This window comes from Macaca fascicularis, chromosome 18 (genome assembly GCF_037993035.2).
Source record: "Macaca fascicularis isolate 582-1 chromosome 18, T2T-MFA8v1.1".
Taxonomy (NCBI): Eukaryota; Metazoa; Chordata; class Mammalia; order Primates; family Cercopithecidae; genus Macaca; species Macaca fascicularis.
In genome coordinates, this window is record NC_088392.1 from 75196304 (window position 1) to 75220595 (window position 24292).

Here is a 24292-nt window from a genome sequence, read left to right on the forward strand (position 1 = left end):
TCATCTTCTAGCTGTAGAAACTAGAATCTCTCTTTTTCAAGGTGGGTCACAGAAACCAGAACCTTTTTTCCCCAAAGACAGCCATAAAACCTGAAAACATTACCCCACCTTTTCCTCCATTGTTCTGTGTAAAAATTGGCCATAAAGAAGTTATCTGACCTACTTGTTTGACTGTAGATTGTAAGACCCCCCATTCTAGAGAGAGTCCTGCCCCATACCCTGAGGGGAGAAATGCATGTTCAGAGAGGCCAAGAAGAATCAAGACAGACAGGCTTTGCTGGGTTTCTCCACTTGTCTCTCAGCATGAGATAATACTCTTTTTGTTCAATCATATTTCTGCATGGCTCTCCATACTATGTTGAAACTAAGCATAATGGATAACTTCCCCTATACTTTTGGGTCTTCATTCTGAAGGCTCCTGTGTTTATACATGAAATACATCTTTATGCCTTTTCTCCAATTAATCTGCCTTCTGTGAGTTAATTTTTCAGTGAACTTTCCGAGGGCAAAGAAGTTTCCCTTTGACCCTTACACTTGGCTACTCTGCAAGGTTGAAACTGCTGCACTAAAGAGTATTATCTCGTTCACTGATTCACTCATTGATTCGTACGTTCATTCTTTCAACAACTATTCCTTATTGAATGCCTACTCTGCAAAACACTACAGGCTCTGGGCTATAAAGACAAAAACATGACCCTCGCCCTTCCAGTAGCTTACAATTTAGTAAAAGACACGAATTTGCTGGAAAATAGTAATACAATCTTGAGTTAGCAAGTAGTTTTCATCTCAAAGCTATCTTGCTGGTTTGGGGTTCTATTTTGAGGTAGCTTTCATGGCCATATCTGGGCTCAGTGGAAAAAAAATGCTAAGATCTGTTAGCAACATCTGCCCTGGGCGCAGGCGTGGAGAATGCACACAGCACAGTGTTTGGCTGACTGTGCTTTAATTACATGGCCGAATGAAATTATCTGTTATAATGAAAGTAAGAGCAATTTCCACAGAAGGGCAGAAGGAGGGTTGCTTTGAAGTAGGAACACCTGAGAGGCTTTATAGTGGTATATAGAGGGTTTTCCAGGATTTCCAGACAAGAAATACTAGGTAGAGGCAAAGACAAAGTAAGATCACAGGACAGGCTGGTGTAAGTGGGCCACAGGGCCTTGGGAGTGATGAAGTACTAGGAGATCAAAATAGATTAAGGAGAGGCCACACTAAGGAGTTTGGACTTCAATTTGTAGCAAGTAGGTTACATTCGAGGGCTTTGTGAGAAAGAAGAAGAGGATGTTCTGCATTTTAGGAAAATCACCCAAACAGCATTTTGAAAGGGGATGGGGCTTAAGAGGAAGCTGATGGAAAGTAATCTTTGTGAAGGAAAGATTGCGGCCACCTAGTCAGGAGATGGTGACGAGAGGGAAAGACATTAGCGGTGGGAATTCAAAGAATGGTTGGCAGATATTTTGAGGAACAAATGACAGATTTGATCATCGATTGGAGGGAGGAGTCCAAAGTGAAACCAGGGCATCTACAATGAATACACAAGAGGAGGAGGGCTCCTTGGCTGGCAGGATGAGGCGTTACTGCAATGCGGGGCATCTAGAGGCCGTGTTACGGTCAAAATGTTTATAAGAAAAGACCCTGTAGGTATTTCATATTGTGAGTCTGTAGTTCAGAAAAATAAAAGAAGAATGTCCCATGCCCAGAAAAAGTTCCACTACTATAATTCCTTATGATAATTCTAAAATACTATCAGATAAAAATTACAAGCTTTTATGAAGTTTGGTGCCAAAATTTATTGGGTGATAAACTTGACCTGAACAAATGTGAGGCTATCTATAGACTTTATCCTACTCAAAGTCAATATTCATTTTTCTTTGCTGCAGAAGTAATACACTTAAATATACAATACTGTCCCAAATTTACTGGGCTGAGGGTTTTTTATATTAAATGGTGCATGCATGAAATTATCATTTAAAAATAAAAAGTAGATGTAATTTCTGAAATGCATCTGTTCCCAAGGTTTTAGATGAAGAATTGTGGATACATATCAGTACCTACAGTGGTTTTTCAACTTCACATTTTAAGAAGGTATTGTTTTAGTTTTATGCATTGGCATAAAGCACAGTAAGTAAACAGATGCCTCTTTTTATCTGAAAACTTTGGAGAATAAAGCATTCTTTGCATGTGTCTTTTCCATACACTTGTGCTTGATAAGTTTCTTTATCCATAAAATTGGGATAATAATACTACCTACCTCACAGAATTGTTTAAACAGCTAATGTACACCATCTAACACGTTAGTAAATTTAGTCATTATTAGCTTACCGTTTAATTAATAAAACATTTTTTTAAAGCATTTTGGATAAAAAACTTATGTTTTCCCAAACTCTGAAAGTGCAATGAAAAGAAATGTGTCCCTTCTTGATGAATGTAAAGAGCAAAGAGTACCCCCATTTCTTGAAAACCTAACAGGTACTTGTTGCTTTAATCCTACAAGATGAATGTTATTTTCCCCATTTCACAGAGGCAGCAACACAGATTCCGAGATGTTAAGTAGCATGATCAAGTTGCCCTCCAGTAAGGGATAGATTAACTTGTCTTTCTACTTCATCTAGCTCCTAGGGATGTGTGGAAGAGACAGCAGATAAAACACTGTCCATGTGAGTAAAACATTCACGTGGGCCTCTTCCTAGGCATACTTCTGGTTACTTTTTAATCAGCTATAAGAATGTCGTTTTTCCATTTGTGCTATTAGTCCTATGTGGATAAGGACATACTTCAGACTCAAGATTTCTAATGATGCCCCTTTTTATCTACCTCGAACCAGTCCCTACATCCTCCCCCACCAACAGTAACTTCTGGAAATAACATCCATTTGGCCTATAATAATAAAGTCTAATTTTCAGACAAGCTGCAAACGGTATCTGTTAATTTGATCATGACTGGGAGGAGGAAAGGGATGTGAGAGTGAGGTAAGAGTCTGGTAGTGAGATTGAGGGTGGGGGAGGGAAGCGTTCCCTTGCTATGAGAGGGAATTACCTGACCCAAAAGGAAATCAAGTTTATTGTAACTTGACCAAGTCAACAGCAAGGTAATCCAGTTCTTCAATTTTTGATGTGGATGCTTTAAATGACAGAGTGTCACATTTTCTCCTTTTCTTCCCCAGAGCACACATTTCAAACCCCGCCTCTCTCCTCAGCCTGAGGTATGGTTTCTTAGTCTCACTCCTTGCAGCCAGGCAGGAAATGTTCCCAGCCACAGGATAAGCCTCCAGTTGGAAGCGGGCTGGGAGGGGGAGTGAGAAAAGGAAAAAAAAAGAAACAATGAAAAACAAACTTTACTAGAGCCGCTAGCAGGAGCCCCAAAGGATCCCGGCCGGTTTCCAGTTTCCTAGAAGCGGGGATCACACCTCCCCCCGCACTCCCGACACATGCGCGCACACGCACACACAGGCGCAAACACACAGGCACACACACGGACACACAAAGGCGCGCGCACACACACACACGGACACACACGTACACACGGGCGCGCACAGAGAGGCACAAACGCGCACACAGGAACAAACATGGACACCCAAAGGCTTACACACACACACACACACACACACACACGGACACACAAAAGCGCACACACGGACACACAAAGGCGCGCGCACACAGGCACAAACGCACACACAGGCACACACAGGCGTGCAGACATACACAGGCACACAAACAGGCACACACACGCACACACAGGCACACACAGACGCGCGCACACACAGGCACACAAGCACTCACACACAGGCACACATGCAAACACAGACGCGCGCGCGCGCGCGCGCACACACACACACACACACACACACACACACACACACACACACACACACAATGCCCGCCCCTACTCCAGCCCGTGGGCGTGGTTCCCAGCGTCTGCGAATTCGCGCGCCCGGGGCGGGGCGGGGCGGGCCTGCCCGGGGGCCACTGACAGCCGCGGGAGAGAGCGGCTGGTCGCACCTCCGGCCCCGCTGCCCAGCTGCTGACAGCCTCCCGGCGCGCCGGTCCATGCTGGTCCCGGTCTTTGTTCTGGGGCCGGCGCCGAGACATGCGTGGCTGACGATGGAGGTGGAGGACTCGGGCGGCGTGGTGCTGACCGCCTACCACTCGTACGCCCGTGCCCAGCCCCCCAACGCAGAGTCGCGCTGCGCGCCCCGGGCCGCCGCCAGCCACCCGCTCAGCAGGTACCCGGAGCCGCTCCCGCCAGGGCGGCGCAGTCGCGCCGGGCTTGGGGGGTTCGCCGTGCAGCTGCGCCTTCTGCCTGGGCGCAGATAGTTGTTTCAAGTTTCGGTGGACTAGATGAGTGAGCCTGGGGTTCTTTGCATTGTCTTTGACTGGAGGTGGGAAACGCTCGAAGGCTGCACTAGCCTGGGCTGAAGTCGTTGGCTAGCAGAGATTAGCAGCGGGATTGCATTCTTGATACGATTTGAGGATAAGTCATGTGTATATATATATATATATACACACACCCATTTCGGCCAAAGTTGCCTATAAAATCTCGGGAAATTAAAAAATTTTCCAAATGAAACACAAGCAGCACATGAAAAGAAAACATTAAAATACATAACCCTAAATCCTCAAAATACTCCTTTTGAGAGCTTGTTCAGTAACTGCATTTCTGATTTAAAATGTAGGTTGAGAAATTCTCTAAAAAGTACACCTCAGTAGACTTTAAAAGAATTTTATTTCTACATGTTAAAACCTTTCAACTGTATAAATGCATTGGTGTCATTATTTGATTACTGCTGATGTCAACTCTATGTTGTGAATGCAATTATATTTCCTTTTGGTCAAAAGAAGCCTATACGCATCTCATCCTGTATATTTCAGATTTAATCAGGGATCTATGTTAAATTACTGTGTCAGTGATCATCCATTTGATGCAAGATCAAGGCCAATGAGACTCTCCTTAACTAAAACAAAAATGGTTAAGTGGGTAGACAAAAGTATTGTGATGAGTGAGATGGTTTGGTATTTGATACATATTTGGGGGAAGTTTTATTTGTGTAAATGTGACTATCTGATCCATTGATGAGTGCTTTTCTTTACAAGTGGGCAATTTGAGTGATGTGTTTTCATCATGTTTATTTTTAATCATTTCTTTTTTCTCATACTTTTAACTTTAGTTACGTGATAATGATTGCTTCTGTTTCCTAATTTAATTGATTGTGATTTTAATTGATTTCCTAATTAACAGATTGTGACTTTATTTCAAGGAATACTTTTTGGCTAGTATCCATGGGAAGAACAAACTACATTGGCAAGAGATCTATGTTGGACTTGGCTAACAAAGAAAATGTTGTTTCTTTCAAAAACAGCAGGTTGAGTGAAATCTCACTTTTATATAAAGACAGTGGGAAAATAACATTTTTTTCCAGCTTTAGGAGTTGTGCATATACTTTTAAAGGCTCCTTGAAAATAAAAACTGGCATTTGTCTTTAGGGTATTTTCTTTTCTAAACATAATCATTGGCTGTAAGTACTCAGATTATGACTAACTAAATATATATATATGTGTGTGTGTGTGTGTGTCTGTGTGTGTGTGTGTGTTGATGAAAAGCATGGGCCGAGTTTGTCCATTTCTTAAACGATTCTAGTGTAGCTGTCCTGTCTATAATTCCCAGCAGCTGTCTCAGAGCACCAGCCAGATTGTGCCATTTGGGCGATTTGAAACTACATCCGTTTCCAAAGCAAACTAGAAGCAGAAGTTCTATTAACTCAGCATGTGGTCTTGTGGAATGATAATACTTGAGAGCAAGCGTTACATGTCAGAGCTAGTATTTCACCTTAAGGTTGACAATTAGATTCACGTCGTTCCAAGTTTGCATTTTTGGTGACTGCCCTGCACTCTCTGGGAGCCTTGGTACCATTGTCCCTCTGCTGCAGGCCCCCCGGCCCTCTGCAACCCAATCACAAGAGAATAGCTTAATTCCTTGGTTCCTAGTAAAAAAGCAATCAAAAAGAGGTTCCTGTATTTACAAAGAGCCAGAGGACACCATTAATCGTAAGTCTGATAACAGAAATAATCAGGCCCAAGTTATTAACCTTTGACTCACTAACTAACGATCAATACTTCCTTTCAAGCCAAGAAGCAAGATCATATTGTTCTACTTCTGAAGAAAGCACTCTCTCTTTCAAGAATACCCTTTCCTTTAAATTGCTTACACATTTGTAACCTATTTGTGGAGCAATGACCAGAATGGCACTAGAAAGCGTGGACTTTTGTATCTAATTATCATTATTTTTTAGCTCTTGGTGGCATAGGTTCTCAAAGCAAACCATTCTTTTTTATTTTCTAGACCTCTACTACACTTGAGTTTATATGTTTTTAAGGGTTTTTTTCCTAGCCTTTTCCCAGTAAAATAGAATATAATATCTTTCTATTTGGTCATTTTTTTTCCACTATTATATCCCCAGAGCAGTATCTGGTACATCGTAGTAGCCCAATAAATATTTGTTGAATAAATTAATGAATTCCTGCCAAGATTACAAAATAGCCAAGATAAAATGGTGGGATTTTTAACTGCCAGCCTCAACCTGTTTGTGCCTACTATGTGCCAGCAACATGTTAGACATTTGGGTTACAAAGATAAATGGGACATAGTCCCTGCCCCAAGAATGTGGTCCTTTACCTTTCAAACCAGCAAGACTTTGAGAAAAAAGATGAAATAAGTGACAGTATTTCTACATCAAGAGGCTTCAGATGTAAATCTGGATTTTTAGCTAACCATTAAAAAAAAAAAAAGATTGAAGGACGCAGCATCTCAGGCCTGCCCTGCTGCCTGCCATCCCTAGCTGAAGCTGAGCCAAGGCTGCTCCATCATGGGGGCTGCTGTGCTTGTTTGCCATGCTCTCCCTGTTTCCCTTCAACACTGAAGCAATTTCTTTAGGGCCTGCTCATTTTCTTTTATTTTACTAATTTTATTTTGTTTTCCATGTACTTGTCAGTTACTCAGGCTTGAGGTCACATTGGCAGACCCTGACTCTACACCAGTTACTACAGTGTGGCCTTGGGCAATTTACTTCTGCTACTTAGGATATTGACTAACGTAAAGGAAGCACCAGATATGTTAGCTGTATTCCTACTGTTACCACTTTTAATCAGGTGTTATTGCTGTAAAGAGGAGAGTCAAACAGTTTTGGTACTTGCATCACTATCAGAAGTGGACAAACAAAACAAGGTTAAGAATTAGCCTTGTTTGTCAAGAAAAAAAAAAGGGACATTTAAAACTCAAATATCTGAGTTTTATAGCTCCGATCTTGCAATTCCGAAGAATCAAAGGAATCATTCCTTCTTACCTCATTTTATAAATTAGTTAAAACTGTGTGTGGAGCATAATGAATGAAACCACCTGAAGTCATATAAATACACTGGCTTTAGAGGGAGTTACGTGTACCTAAAAGATTCTAGGTTGGGATATATTGACAGTAAGGAATCCTCAGATTTAAGTTCTTTTTTTAAAATCGATATTCAGAATATATAAGTTGATACGTTGATTTTTAATAAATAGATTATCCTTTGTCCATCTTGTCCTGTTCTGTTTTTGCCCTTTTAATTTGCATGGGGCAATCTGCTGTGGCATTTAAAATACTGTTATACATATTTCCTTTTGAGCCTTTAGGATTCCTTCCCACACCTCCTGTTTCTTTAAGAATTATTTCCTATTTTTTTATTCAATTTCTGTCACCATATTCCTTGATTCTAATAGAGTGTGAGGATGGATAGACTTGCTTGTTAATTCTCATAATTAATTATATTTTCTCATATTACTTTTATCTTTTAAAGTTTTCTTAGGAATTAATTTCAAGGACTCCACAAAGTCTATTTTGGCTATGACTTTTCAGTAGCATGGCATACTTGTAACACGAATTTTAATTTGTTTCTTTGGAGCTAAAAGGCAAGAAAACCATGAAGATACAACATCTTTCTGTCCCTAATAGGCACACAAACTTTTCAGCAGTTTAAAGCAAGAGCATCATTCCCTCAGAGGAAGTTTTAGCAAACATATTTCATTCTCACTGATTTTCCATTTTGGTCAACTAATTTGATATTACAACAACAACAAAAAACATACTCAGCTTGCGTTTCTGGGCAATTTAGGCTTATTCCTGATGAGGAACACCAAGTGCCTTCTGGGTTTAGCACCTTTATATGCTTAACAGTGGCAGGGAGTCCTACTTGGTGTCTACAGTGCATTTCTAGATCATGGGTGGTTCAAACCACTGCAAAATTTATTCATGCATCGAAGAGACTCACAAGTCATAAGTATTTGTTGGGAGGAAGAGAACTAATTCTTTTTTTCACAGAATTGTGTATCCACATCCTCTTGTAAAGGAAGAAAGAGAATAAAATAACTATAAATGATCAGTTCTGTTAAATGGTTGAAATTAGAATCATGATTTTTAGAGAGGCCAAGCTTCTATTCAGAATCCAGAGTGAGACTATGGACAAACATACAAAATAATTTCACTGATAAAATGAAAGGTAGCCAGGGATAAAGCTAGATATTTTGTTTTTCAAGGGTTTCCTGAGTATATACAAATAATGAAATACAATTTTTTTTAGTGAAGGTATAGTAGAAAATGGCCATGATTATTTCTGAAATTTATCTAGTTATACCATAAACTTCCCGAGAGAGGACAAAAATAGAGGAGGGAAACAGCCAACTCTTCCTCGAAAACAAGCTAACCAAGGTTATCCTAGGAATTCTAATTGTACAGCAATGTTTAAACTTCTATGAGGGGGCTATTGTTTCATAACGATTCTTAATAATAAAATAATTTCATTAAAATGAAATTGATGATTAGAAAGTACATATTTTATATTGAGGAAAAACTAAATTTAGCAACTTTTAATCATAGATTTATTGGTACCTTCCTGGACTGAAATTAATTAATTAAGAAGACATTTATTTCCAAGTGTTAACTCTTACTAAGCATTCGTGTAGGCCTGTATGAGTTAAGGTACACATGCACAGGGACACCAAATTCTAGGGGATACTAGGTATGCTTTCTTGAGAGGATTCAAAAACAGTAATGGAAATAAGATTCTTACTAGACAATAGGTATTTGTAGGTCATTCTTTATGTTATGGTTGAAACCAGAGTTGGTGTCTCTGGTTTCTTTTTACAGTGGGATCCCTGCTGAGCGTAGGTTCCTCTGTATGCAGAGCTGTTGGAAAACATCTGGTGCATTTCCTTTGATGGTGTCATATGGCTACATATTTGGCCAGTTGCTGTATCCATTTTTAAGCTGCTCACTTCTCCCTGATCATTAATCTGTAACGTATGCACAAAAATTTAGGGAATTTAGAGTATTGTAGAATCGCCTCATGTAGATGAAGATGATGACTAAAAAGTCGTAACTTTTAACTTTCTATTTGGATGTAATTTTGAAACTTGCAAAAGTAGTCCAGAAAGTTTCTGCGTAACCTTTACCCAGATTCCCCAAATGTTAGCATCTTGCAAAACCAGAATACCATTTGTGAAAACTAAACAAAGTAAAACTGATACAATACTATAAACTACGAACTATGTTCTGATTTCACCAGTTTTCCACTAGAATTGGAATTTTCCTGTTGTAGAATTGAATGTAGGACTCCACACTGAATTTTGTTGTATCTCCTGAGTCTCCTGCAATCTGACAGTCTGTCCTTGTCTTTCATGACACTTTTTGAGAACTGGTTGGTGATTTATAAGAAGTCCTTCAAATTGGGTTGGTCTGATGTTTCTCATGATTAGATTAAGGTTATGGTTTTTTGTTTTGTTTTGTTTTGTTGTTTTTTTTTTGAGCCAAGGTCTTGCACTGTCACCCAGGCTGGAGTGTAGTGATCTAATGACGGCTCACTGTAGCCTCGACCTCCTGGACCTGAGTAATCCTCCCATCTCAGCCTCCTGAGTTGCTGAGGCTACAGACACATGCCACCATGCCTGGCTTATTTTTGTATTTTTTGTAGAGATGTAGTTTTGCCATGTTGCCCAGACTGGTCTCGAACTTCTGGGCTGAAGTGATCTGCCCACCTTGACCTCCCCAATTGCGGAGATTACAGATGTGAGCCTTCATGCCTGACCAAGCTGATGCATTTTTGATGAGAAATCTGTGGAAGTAATATTGGGTTCCTCTGAGGGCACCATACAGTGGGTATGCGATGTTGACATCTTACTAATATTGGTGTTAGGTTTGATCATCTGGATAAGGTGGTATCTGCCAGATTTCTGTACTATAAAGTTACTATTTTCCTCTTTATAATTAATAGCTACCTTTGGAGAGATACTTTGAGACTATGGAAATATCTTTTTTCTCTTTAAACTTTCCTTTTAGCATTTATCTGTGGATCTTGTCAGTAAAATTCACTAAGGTGGTGTTCTAAAGGTGACTTTATTTCTCTCATTTCTTCTATATTTGACTGACTTTACATACTATGAAATAGACATCTAGGAGTCTTGCTGATTTTGTTTTTACCCCATTCATTTTTAAAAAGTCAGCCAAATATAAATAGGCATCAACAGTCATTTAATCCACTCTTTTTTTTTTTTCAGTTTTGATACAAAGTGTAAAAAATGATTTAATTTGACCTGGTCTGACTTTATGAAAGCTCTAAAGATTTTCTATTTTTTACAATTTTTTTGGAAGCAAATGTTTATTAAATAAGCTCAAAGAAAATAAATCGGCTGGGTGCAGTGGCTCACACCTATAATCCCAGCACTTTGGGAGGCCGAGGTGAGCGAATCACCTGAGGTTGGGAGTTCAAGACCAGCCTGACTAACATGGTGAAGCCCCGTCTCTACTCAGAAAAAAATACAAAATTAGTTGGGCGTGTTGGTGGGCGCCTGTAGTCCCAGCTACTTGGGAGGCTGAGGCAGGAAAATCACTTGAACCCAGGAGGCGGAGGTTGCGGTAAGCCAAGATCACGCCATTGTACTCTAGCCTTGGCAACAAGAGTGAAACTCTGCCTCCAAAAAAAACAAAGAATCAGAAAGTTGCTAAATTAAATGCTGTGTAAACAGAGTGTAGCTGTTCTTAAATCCCAGTTTGCCTAGAGAGTATTACTGAAACTATCTTTTATTCTTTTAGAATTATCTTTGTACCTGATGGAAAACATTTTCCTCTTACTAGTGTTCCAGAGATGTTATGTGAACATCTGCAAATGTATTTTAACTAAAGTAAACATTCTAATTTGCATGTAATCAGAATTTTTTCACATTCCATCCTCAAACTAAACAATTTTGTTTCTGAGGTAATTGCCATGTTCTTATTTCTCAACCATATGGTCTCTAGATATCAGTTCTAGCCAAGAATAAAAGTAAAATGTTATATAGCAAAGCAAAGGAGATAAATGGAATGTTTTTCAGAAGAAAATTTTGGAAATAAATTCTATCTATTTAGGCAATACACTTTGCTTTGTTTTTAAGCCTCTTTGGATGAAAATAAGTCAGGCATACCCTTAAATAGTGTTAGAAATTAACCTTTTCTTAATAACTGTTATCATTAAGACAGCATAATTGCATGTGTTACTAAAGTAAAGGTACCTGTTGAGATGTGTAAGTTTGCTTGCTTTACTAATAGTCTATATTGGTATATTGTTTTATTTCCTAAAAATTGAAATTATTACTTATTTCTTCAGGCAGCTCTGAAAGTCTTTAGCAGTACTTTTATTTCTAATATTGTTACTTTTAACATGCTTTGTAATTTACTTTTGATTAGATAACCAGCTTGTTACAACTATGTAAAGGAAATGCGGTTTAAAGGACTAAAGTGTATACTCTTTTGTTAAAGAATTTGATAGCATTTATTTTGGTTTCTTTGAGAGTTTTTTTTTTTAGCTTGTTTGCTTTTTGTCTCTTGCTGTGCTCTGGTTATTGAGTTAGTGAGTTTTCCATAATGTATCATTCTTTATCATATGAAGTTTCATACATCATTTCTTTGTGATTACTGTAGGCTGTGCATCAAAACAAAATAATAAAGTGTACAAAAACTTCAAGTTCTTTAGTCTCTAAAGTGGAAAGTAAAGAAAGTAGATTGTTTTGCTATATATGCATCTTCTTGACTATCTGGGGTTTATAACACATTCTTTGAGTATCAAATGTGTGTGTTGTGTCACTCTTCAATAAATGCATAATATAGATAAACTATCCATTTGACAGGTAGTTAGTGCCATGTAATTCCAAGGTTGGGAGAACATATACTAAGTATCCCTTAGACAACCAGCTGCCTGTGTCGTGTTACTCTTAAAAACTAATTAAATCTATGTATTCCTTTTCTGATCCCTTAGATGAATAGATGATGACTGCATACAAACACACAATACAAAGCACAGGAAGGCGAAACTGGAAACCAAGGACAAAAGTAGTAGGTAGTATTTCTTAAACTGTCAAACACTTGAGATTTATTTGTGCTATTTTAGCAATTGTAAGTTTGGGTACTGATTATCTTTTATGTACCAGAGATAAATCTTTGTATCTTTGTTAAACTTTGTGGTTAGCCACAAAATTTACTTATGTACCTTTATAGTGTACAAGGAAAAAAATCCCATTGAAATTTCCTATTGAGTATTCATTTATGAAAATCAATTTAGAAAACACTGACCAATGCTTTTGCCTTAAAAAGAAACCACCAATTAGTGTATTTACCTTTATACAAAGGTCCATCAATTATTTTATGTTTTTGAAGATTAGTGGAGAAATCTGACAGTGACTAGAAAAAATTCTCAACATCCTAAAATGACATTATAACTCATACTATGATATTTGATTTATTTCTTCTCTCCACTTTTCCTCTCACCCTCGCTACAACACAAAAATTTATGTAGTAGCTAAAGTTACATGTCAGTGGTTGGGATTAAATCTATATTTAAATGGCAAGAGATAAAAAGCAGAAAAGAGAGAGAATGAATAAACGCAGTCAAAGAAGTGAGGACTAAACTTCTCTGAAGGTTTCCTCGAGAACTGTAGCCAGAGGAGTTCTGGCTACCATGACAGGCTGCCATCTACCACCATAATGCTCATTTGGTAATCAGTCATGCGCTAATCATGCCCTATGGTCCTGTGACGTTGATTCTTTAAAAATAAGTCCTAGCTTTAATCAGAGCTTACAAATGAGGCAAGCACTATGTTAAAAGCTTGACATACATTATCCCAGTTATTCTTTACAGCAGTTCTGTGACACAGGAAGAAACCAAAGCACAGAAGTAACCCAAGATCACACAGCAAGGAGCGCCAACATTCCAACCCAGTCTCTTCTAGAAATGGTGCTTTTAACCTGTCATTTAAATCTTGTAACATTATTAGTATATTATGGATTCATTGTTTCTCTGCCTCAATTTGATTATTGAGAGCGGGGACAATACCGGTATAGCCCTGTTAATAACCAGCAAGTTCAACTTCCACATAGTCGAGGTTATAAATATTCAGTGTTGATTTAGTCTTTCATTTTGCAAACATTTCTGTTCTGTTTTAATGGAATAAGCATAGAAGTGGTTATGAATGGATATATGAAATTGATTTAAATATAATAATATATTTGAGAACTGTTATTATCACTTGAAGGAAGTTCAACAATAGGATTTTTAAAAATTTATATTCTTACCCTTCACATAGTCTTATTTAAGACTATATTTAACAGTATTTAAAACTAGACAAAATGTTCTAGGGAAGACATTCAAATTGACTAAGAAGGTAAGATCTAGGCAGTCAGTAACAGGAAATCTTCCTATGGGTGGGCTTTTCTTTCTCTCTCTCTCTCTCTCTCTCTCTCTCTCTCTCTCGGGCTTTTCTTTCTCTCTCTCTCTCTGTCTCTCTCTCTCTCTCGCAGAAGGAGGGCAGGTTTTAATCCTTTCATCTTTAGGTTTATGTTCTTAGTGACTAGATCTTGTAATTTTTCACTTTAGTTTTATTAGTTGCTTTTTTAACTACTAAAATATATTTCTATAGTTAAAAACATTTTTTTTTTGCTTAATTCCTTACAGTATGATTTATACCATAAGAATTCTTTGTGTGTGTGTGTGTGTGTGTGTGTGTGTATGACAAGTTTCGCTCTCGTTGCCCAGGCTGGAGTGCAATGGCGTGATCTTGGCTCACCGCAACTTCTGCCTCCCGAGTTCAACCGATTCTCCTGCCTCAGCCTCCCGAGTAACTGGGATTACAGGCATGTGCCACCACACTTGGCTAATTTTGTATTTTTAGTAGAGACAAGGTTTCTCCATGTTGATCAGGCTGGTCTGGAACTCCTGACCTCAGGTGATCTGCCCACCTCGGCCTCCCAAAGTGCTGGAATTACAGGCTTGAGCCACCTTGCCCGGCCCTACCAAAAGAATTCTTAATGAACATTGAGAAACAACACTTCATGAGAATTAATGAGTTCTTCCTCTATTCTCTCCCAATTTTCAGTCAAGTTTTCACCTTGACTGAAGGTGAAAACTTGAAGGCAACCAGGGGATCAAGTCAGGTCCTAGACAATGATCATTGTAGAGATCACTGTTCTGTTCTAAATCTTGCTCAAAAATGTAGGCTGTGGAAACTCAGACTCCTGAGCCATCCCTAGTCTCCTGTAAACCCGAGTACAGCCCTTGTCCATCAGTGACCTTGGAGCCATGGATGATGCCAACCTCAGAAGAGCCTCAGATATTTCCATTTAGAAAACGAATCCTAGGCCCATTTTAGTCTGGACCTGAATCTCTGCAAGGTCAGAATCATAATGGCCCTCAGTCTCTGGGCCCTTGTGTTAATTTTTCAAGCTATTCATTTTAATAAACTTTAGTTCTTAGGACGCCAGAACTACAGAGATAGGACTATCATTTTCATGATACAATAAATAGTTGTCTGGGCTTTTCTGCTAACTGCCATGTCTTTGGGAGTGTCTTCTCATTATTTTTAACCAGCTAGGGAGTTCAGAGTATGTTGCTAATGAGAACTAAGTTTCATGAAGACCAGTCATGAGTAAGGACAGCCAGGAACAATGTCTGTGCTACAACTGGAAAGCAAAGTATGGAAAAGTGTCTTGCCTAGAGCCTCATAGGGAATTACCAACCTGTCCAGCCAGGTTCAACCACCTGCTTCCCATCACCATAGCATTCGCGCACACCTACAGCATAGTCTCCTGGGTTCGGGGAAGCAGGCAGGCCAACAGCAAGGAAAACATGGAGGAGGGGAGAACTGGTTCCCTGACTCAGTATGGAGCTAGAGAAAAGGTGGTGTCGATTATGAGAATGGCATTTCCTTAGCTTCCTTTCAAACACTGTTACAACCACCCGTGCACATTATCTTAGTGAGTGTAAGTTGGAGAGTCTTGAAAACATATTTGCTGTGATTTTTCATTGTCATCTTAAAAACAAAAAAATTACTGACCTCAATAGAGTAAGCAATTAATGAGGGAAAGAGCTGACTGTAAGTTTCCACAGATTCTGTTTTGAAAAACAGAGGATGCCTGGCCCTGTGATTTTTAACATACCACAACTGAACTCCTTTCCCTCCTCATTTATAAGGCTCTTGTAATTACAAGGTCAACTTGGCAACTGTTTTCATAAAATCTGAATTGTGCTGAGTTGCAGAAAGCTGCAGGCTGGAGGACTCCCACCTCTTCCAGCTGCTGGAGGCATGGAATTGGAAAAAGCAGGCCAGGCTCTGCATGTCTAAAGCTGTGTCATCCTTCATGAGGCAATGATCCCACACCAGCTAAAATAACATGAGTCATTGCTTATAAGAAGCCCAAGTGAAGCTGATTTCGATTATACCAATCCTAAACAAACATGATACTCCTCTTATCCAGATGATAAAAAAGTTCTTATTGTGGGAGTTAGGAAAAAAAATAGCACCAATTCTCTTTAGAGTTCATGGAAGTGCTTTGCCATTTAGCGGGTTTTAAAGTGTATCTTAAACAGGAATTCGTCATTTAGCCAAATCTTACTCTAGGTTATTCTTGCTTTTGTCTCTTACTCCCCTACCCCCAACCTTGCCCACATCCAGTTTGGCTCATTAGTATTTTAATCTGGTTTGAAAGCTATTTGGATCAAAATCCATAAAATCAAAACTGTAATCTTGTAGCTCTTTGCTTTTATTCTTTTCCAGGATCCCCCAGTCGCTTTATTCCTCTATAGTATGAAAGATGGTTTTCAAGTAGACCACAAAGAGCTGGAGAAATGGTTTAGAAGGGTAATGAAGTAGCTTAAGTAAAGCTGATGAAGGCCTCGGCTGGAGTTGTGGGAATATGGATGAAAGAGACTGAAGGATTCCACGGGGAAAACAAGCAAAGAAGTTGGTATGATTTGGTGATTAAATGCATGCTGAGAACTAGGAACACATGACTTGGTTTTCTTTTTTTTCTTTTTCTTTCTTTTTTTTTTAAGATGGAGTGTTTTGCTCTTGTTGCCCAGGCTGGAGTTCAGTGGCGTAATCTTGGCTCACTGCAACCTCAACTTACTGGGTTCAAGCGATTCTCCTGCCTCAGCCTCCTGAGTAAGTGGGATTACGGGCACCCACCACCATGCTCTGATAACTGTTTTTGTATTTTTAGTAGAGACAGGGTTTCATCATGTTGGCCAGGCTGGCCTCGAACTCCTGACCTCAGGTGATCCACCTGCCTCGGCCTTCGTGCAGGGATTACAGGCGTGAGCCATTGCGCCTGGCCATGACTTGGTTTTCTGTCTGGGAGTGTTAGGTACTGAAGTTGGGAATTGTGGTGGATGAGCAGATTGTGGATGGGCAGACAATGAGTTTGACATGTGAAATTTCAACCCTTAGGTTCTTGTGGGATAATTAAGTGTATATGCTCGGCAGACAGGTGGCTATACAAGTTGGAAGCCTAGGAGGGAGATCAAGGCTGAAAGTTCTAAGCTATTTATTCATGGGAGACTTAAGCATTTCAGGGATAGTTAAAACTGGGCTTGGATGAGATCTGGCAGGAGAGGGTAAAGTCTCTATAGAGACAGCAGTGGAACAAGGATGGAAACTTGAGTAATGCCAGCTAGGGAAGGGCAGGGCTTGGGAGCCCGTAATGGAGACCAACAGAATGAGAGCTTTCCAGAAGCAAAGGCAGCAGGCTCAGAATGATCAGACAGCCACATCAAAAGTAGCTAAATGACCAATATGGTAAAGAAAATCATCCACCAGATTAAGTAGTGCGGATATCAGTGATGATCTTTGCTATTGTGGGTTTAATACAGTTGTAGAGGTGGAAGCCACTTTGCTGCAAGTTGAAGAGTGATTGTGAGATAAGAAAATATAGGCAGAAAGTAGATATGATTCCTTCTGAAAGCTTAGCTTGTAAGAAGGAAGAGAGAGAAGAGGGAGACTGAAGAGGGGAACTTTAACAAATGTACCCCAAAGAACTAAAATTCTGATAAAAGTCAAGAAAGAAATCTAGCATTTCTAAAATGCAGGACTTAAAAATCCATTTCTTTTTTAACTTAAAATCCTTTGATAATACATTTTTGCATATAGGATAAAACTTTATTCTTAGCCTCAAATAATATGGAAGCATTTCTAGAACAAGAATATTGTCTATTTTCTTCATTACTGGATCCTTAACTACCTTCCCCTCTCCCTCATCAGAGGGCCTGGCACTTACTAGAGTCTTAACAAATGGTTACTGTGGAGGCTGAAGTGTGGAAATGTGATTTCTCTTTTGTTGGAAGCTACCAGGGAAGTCTTCCAAAATCTGAGCATCTCGTCCTTTGCAAAGTCTTTCCTGAGAGAGAAAATACACTAAATTAACCTTTATTCATAGAATCATATATACTATTGATAATATGCTATAGAAATAAGAATAATAAAAAATCAAACTGGCAACAATTATAAACAATAATAGCTTTATACATAAAATTGAGTGCAGCATGGATAGATAATTAATAGAAAGTAAATATATCCCTCGTTTTAAAAGATTAAATTTTACTTGAGTCATTTCACTCATTAAAACAAGAAGAAATTGAGCTCTGATTCTTGCAATAAAAAGTGAAATTAAACAAATATTTATTGAACCTCTCTATGCCATATGTGATTTTGGATGCTGAGGCTACAAAAATGGTTAATAGCTGGTCCTTAAGTGAGAAGTGTGTTCATGATCAATTTCTGCTGCATCCAAAGTTCACTCCTTGAGGACAGAAACTGTCTCTTATCTCTGTATCCTTAGCATTTTAGCCTACTGGCCCAGAATTGACACTCAGTATGTGAATGGTTCAATGAATGAATGATTGAAAAAAAAAATGCATAAGATACTCTAGGAAAGGGGAGAAGATGTAACTAACATTTAGGGCTCGGGTTGGTGAGAGAGGGGTTAAGGAAAACTTCTTGGAGGAGTGGATAGCTCAATTAAGTCTAAAGAATGAGCATGAGTTAGTAGGGGGGGATTTTAAGAGTTGGAAGAGTGTTTTTGGCCGAAGAACCAGCGTAAGGAAGAGGCGTTGCAGCATGTAACCACAGATGCTGGTATTGCTGATACAATGAAATATGAGATGAGGGAGGGAGAGTAGAGACCATTTAATGTGCACTTTGAGTAAAATGATTAGGGTCAGACTGTACTCAGTGACATACCCAATTTCTTCATTTGGATTATGAAGGGGTTCCATTAGTTGACCTCAAGGGTCTTTTCTCACGCTTAAATTCTGTTTTTCCCTATTATTAAGTTGGAAGTGAGGGTAATTAGACAATCCTAGATTTTTAACTAAAACACAGTTTTAGACCTGTGCTAATTTTATGATAACACCTTTCTCCCCTCTCATTGAACTGTACTTATTTAATTGATCTCTCAGGTACTTTTGCTGTCTGTACAGTAGCATGAAATTGTTACCTAATTTTAGTACATTCCATTACTCAAAGTGGCGCTTGGTTTATTTCAATTAAGCTACCTAAGTCCAGATAATATATTAATAAGATGCTTGTGTTTAAGATTTTCTTTGAAAAATATAGCCTGTCCAATAAGCCAAACTGATTTTTGTTTTTCAGATGATTGTGAATTGACAACTGAATTAATAGGAATGTTAGGGAGTGTTTAAAAATGCTATAGCACCTTATTTTTTTTATGTTTTTCAAAGTTAAAGACAGTATTCACTAATAACTTCTTTTTTGAAAGATGTATTTTATGTGCTAGTTTAATAATTTCATTTATACTTAATTACATTTAACTATGTTTATATTTCATTTAATTAAAATACTTTATACTTTATTTTGGCACAAAATTAGAAAAATTTAATAGAATTTAAATTAAACTGGAGACGTCCAAGAAACATGGGAGCATACTGTTGAATATTTTCCTTGTGTTTTTAATAATTCAATAAAACGCACACACACATTTTAAGAGGAAAAATCTATTTCACTTTTTTTCCTCATTTTCTGCTTTTGAGTGTCCTCTGACATACTAGGTCCTAAAACTGATATCTGATGACATATTGCAAGAACGTGCCTGGGAAGGAAATGGGCTTAGAGGCTTGACAGGAATTTCCCTGCACCAAGGAACACTTTTTCACCTTTCTTTCCCCCTTCTTCACCTTTCTATCTTCACATCATCTTCTTATCCATTACCATGGAGGGAAAATTATATAATGGTAATGAATCTAAAGACCTCCAGGATTTCTGAAGCCGTACCCACAAACAAATAAAAAGAAATGCTTTATTTAGTGATAACAGTCAGTTTAAAAATCGAGATATACTTCCTCTACCATAAAGTGCAGTGTTAAATATTCAGTTCCATGATTTTTGACCCATGTAACTACCATCCAAAACAAGATACAGAACATCTCCCTCACCCCAGACATTTTCTTCATGCACTTTGTTCCTTCAATTACTCCTTCCAGGCAACCCGTTTCTGACTTCTATCACCAGAGATTAGCATTGCCTGTTCGTGGAAGCCATCTAAACGGAGCATCACAGAATGTGTGATTTGTGTCTGGCCCCTTCGCTCGTCATAATGGTTTCTGACGTTCAGACACATCATTTCATCGGAGCCTGAAAGTGCCAGTAATGTGTACAGACCGTTTGGTGGTTTTATCCTGTTATTGTACCTGACTGTCATCCTGCTGTCTGGCAGCTATTGGCTGTTGGGTTAAGAGGGGCTGGGCAAGGAAGCAGGTTTAGAGTAAAACCCATTAAGAGGGGCTGGGCAAGGAAGCAGGTTTAGAGTAAAAGCAGGTTTAGAGTAAAACTGTGAGAAAACTGAACTCAAGAGTCTATTCCCAGGACACTGCATCTGGAGACTCATTTCTCCATTGTAGACCCAGCCAAGATTGGGATGTAAGCAAGTTTATTTTTGTGCCTGATCAATTTACTTTGGCTTCCTGGAGCCCTTCTATTTTCCCTGTAGTGCTCCACTAAGAGATCATTTTGTTCTAGCAAGGAACAGTCTTAGAATTTAAGGTGTTTTACCTTCCCAAAGCATATATACATTTCTTTAAACCTCTAATAGTGAGACTTCAGGTCTCATTCAGGGAACGGAATGTTCTTTAGGCAGGAAGTCACACACCTCGGTGCACGTAATTTAGACCGGGGTAGCACAGTTTTTCTGCAAAGGGTCAGTATTTTAGGCTTCGCTGGTTATATTTTCTCTGTTGGAACTCTACTGTTGTTATCGAAAAAGCAACCATAAACATTACATGAACCAATAGAGTTGATTGTGTTCTGATAAAACTTTATTTCGAGAAACAGGTAGTAGCCTGGATTTGGCCTGTGGGCCATAATGGTATCCGACTCCTTTAGATAGCTTTCTGTTCGGCCTACTCATGAGGCTTGTGTAGCAAGCCTATCCTAGCAAACTACAGAGAATTAGTTTTCCAGAATACAGAAAGCTGAAAGGAACCTGGGGTTGCACCTGTTACAATCTCTCGTTTTTAAGTGAGGACACTGAATCTTAGAGTAGTAAATTTTCAAGGTCACAAGGAATCAGTGAAGAGTCCAGACAATTCAGTCTTCAACAGTTTCTGATAGATATGAGTCATGTTACCTCAAATATAGTATCATGTTGACATTTGGAGAAACTGTCTTAGCTCATGCATTTTAAAGGAATAAAAGTGACAGAGAGAGAAACGGATATAGGAATTCAGGTGGTAGTGTTCTGAAAACTTAAGCAGGGGTCAGCCAAGAAAGGATGAGAGTTATACATTTAGCAAGTAGATTGATTAATGAAACAAAAAACAGCACTGTATAGTGAACACTTTGTCCAAGTCAGTTTTAAAATTATATATGTGATGAATGAATAATAAATAATTTTAACTGAGAAAATAGAGACCTCTAGATTCTGTGATATTCAGTTCATTCATCCATTTACTCTTTCTTTTGATTTTTTTTTAGCAAACATTCATCAAGTATCTTCTCTTGAAGGTATCATGAAAGAGCAAAGCTAATCAAGACAGAGTTCCTGTGCTTCAGGAGCTGATACTGGAGCCCAGGCGTACTGGGAACCATTTCTTGTTTAGTATTGTATCCTCTGAAGAGGAAACAGGGTTTGCTTCACGGAGGACATGATATTTGAGTTGGGCATGTGGATATGCTGTGATATGTGTATATTGGTCTATAGATGAAGGTAGAGGGTAGGGAGAGGGAGTCAGTAATTCAGGTTGGATGTATTTAGGGATTGGCAAGCGAAGTAGCAGTAGTTTTTGTAGATATGTTTGGCAGGGTTTAATTTGTGGGATGAGATTGGCTCAACAGACCACTTGTCAAAGAAATGTCAGTTGTTTCAGCCAAAGCAATTAAAATAAGTTAATAAAAGTGCCTCACTTTGGGAGGTTGTCTTCAACTCTATAGATGCCATATAGTCTATTGAAGTAATTAAAATACTGAATTTAATGTTAATGCATTAATCTGGAAAGAATCAGACTCAAGCAAAAAATTCTTTTAGCGCTCTTGAAGAGTTCATGCTTCCCCACACAAAAAATACCCAAATAACTGGTAGAAGCTACTTTACACATTGGAAGTAGCTGATTTAATAGCTACTGATCATAAACATATGCTGGAATCATAGTGTTTCAGCCAGAGTGCCAGTATTCAGACTCCACATTTAGTAGAGACATGCATAACTCTTACCCCCAATGACTCACACTTTCTGTGTTTACCTTGGCTTGTGGTTGGATGACCCAGCTGGGTATCCAGTGTTGTGCACCAGAGGCACATGGGGCAAGCAGAGGGGGAAGGCTTTCACTTGACACTAATGAAACACTGGCCTGCCTTAGGCATTTTGGTACTTATGTGAATGCAAAAATATTACTAATAACAGAGCGTATTTTGGAGGCCATCTCAAACCTGGTCAGCTGCATTTAAGCTCATGGCCACTGGTGCTGTGGAATGCACCCTTGTTTGCTTTGAAAGTGGTGAGGGAGATCTAGTTAGAGATTGTCTGCCTTCCTGGAATGACACCACCCCTAGAATAGAAATCTCCACATTCCCAAACAAGATTCAACCTAAATCAGCAAATACTCAATTCAACAAACCAGTTACTGCATCAATACCTATTTTGGGGAAATTTTACATTCAGGGTATCTTTACATTTATAGATACCATGACTATATTATATACCTGGAGAGAGCTCTCATAGTATTAAGAGTGTTTCTCTAGTACCTGGAGATTAGCTTTGAACAAGTATAGGGCAGTTCAATATAAAAATAGCACATGGCTAACATAGGGCCCGGCTCAAGTGACTGCTGTGTTGGAGGCTGCTGTCTGTGTTGTCTCCTTGAATCAGGACACTTCTGGGCAGCACTGCCATGATGGGCAACTTCTGTGGCTTGGATGTTTCTGGCTGATGTGAGAAAGCTGATGGAGCAGAGGCTGGGAGGACTCTGGGCATACAAGAAAATACCGTATGAATAGGATGTTTCTGTTCTCAGAAGTGAAAAATGCTGGCAGTCAACATTTAACAAGGTCAGGGTCCAAGAAGTTACTGCCTTCTAGTCATTTCTCAAGGAAGGTATAGAGGAAGCCGAAGCCTTTCAGTATTTCCCACGTTTACTGGAAATTATACAAATTGTTGACTAATAGGAAGACAAGGGAAATTAATCCTTTTTTTGACCCTCATGCCCACAATTTGTGGCCCATTTCCTAAATGGGAGTTTGCTCTGTGTTTCTAGTGCCTTCCTTGCTTTCCCATGTGGCTGTGTGATCTGCACAGGAGACCATCAGTCCCTACTCTTGTGTGCCAAGATGGAGGCAAAACATATTTGTTTATGTAAATGTTTATGCATGCAATATGTTTATGCATATTTGTTTATCCTCATTCTGAGGTTGGGGATAAAGTGCCAGCACATCTCTGACCAATATAATCATAACATTAGACAAAAATGTTTGAGCTAAAAGTCAAAATCATAACATTAGACAAAAATGTTTGAGCTAAAAGTCAGTCAGTGCAAACAAGTGATCTGATCACTTGTTATATATTATCCATTCAGTAGGCCATAGTATACTCAAAATAGAAATTCAAGAAAGGCTAGCCAAAGTTATAGGTAGCAAATCAGTAGCATATGTTTATAGGAAAGTTAGAAATGTAAAAGCCAGAGATTACTCTGTCTCCTACAGATATTCCTTGGTAGTACTGTCTGGCAAAATGCTGGACTGGAGAGAGATTTTCCTTCGCCCAGGGTTTTATAGTCTGCTGTGATTGCATATAGCCTCCCAGCAATCAGTTTATAGGACATTTGAGCCCCAAGGACCCGTAGAAAACATGGAACCTTATTTTGCAAATGAAGAAGCTGAGATATTAATCAACTCAAGTCTCCAATGTTCTAACATTTCTCTGCCATTTTTTTAAATGGGAAGATCTCATCATCATGCTTTTTCACATTGTATTCTTGCCATTCCTTCCTATATAATATGTGGCATTAGAGAATAGCATCACTCTGTCCACAGAGTGAGAGATAGCTTATATGTATCCAAACACAGATTTTGGGGGAATGCTTAGCATCCATAGATTCAAGATTGTACTCTTTCTCAGGCCTTGGTATAGATGACATATTTAGAGTAGTAATATAATCAGTCTGCCCTTTGAAAGGGAGTATTTTAATGAAAATGAGTGTTCTATTTTAAAATTAAAAATTAGGACATAATTAATTTTCACTGACAGGTTATTCTCAGGTAGTATAGTGTAGGTAGCTTCAAAAATATACCCTCAATGCACATTTAAAGTTCAGTGAAGATTCCAAGAAGGAAAAAGGGATATATTCAAAACGGCATTTGTGATGATCTCCAACTCAGTTTTCTTTTCTGCGTTCCTTCCTTCTGTCTATTAGCCTTTTCCTTTTGGAGAAGGCAACTTAAACTCCCATGCCTTACTGAGTGCCCGCTCTCA

General features: G+C 38.8%; 1 protein-coding gene across 6 annotated transcripts in view; it reads left to right on the plus strand.

Moving 5' to 3' along the window:
- The first annotated feature begins 3991 nt into the window (after nucleotides 1–3991).
- Nucleotides 3992–24292, plus strand: part of ARHGAP28 (Rho GTPase activating protein 28) — a 197430-nt gene continuing 177129 nt past the window's right edge. For 3 of the 6 annotated variants that reach the window (XM_045378235.3, XM_005587151.5, XM_045378234.3), the window contains exon 1: nucleotides 3992–4219. Coding sequence is in view for 2 of the 6 variants with exons in the window: in XM_005587151.5 (XP_005587208.3) it covers nucleotides 4044–4219 (176 nt within the window). In the remaining 4 variants the exon portion in view is untranslated. Of the gene's footprint in view, nucleotides 4220–12305; nucleotides 12387–16263; nucleotides 16286–24292 lie in introns of those variants that run through there. The other 3 variants (XM_015439836.4, XM_015439835.4, XM_074022855.1) reach the window with 3 other exon arrangements.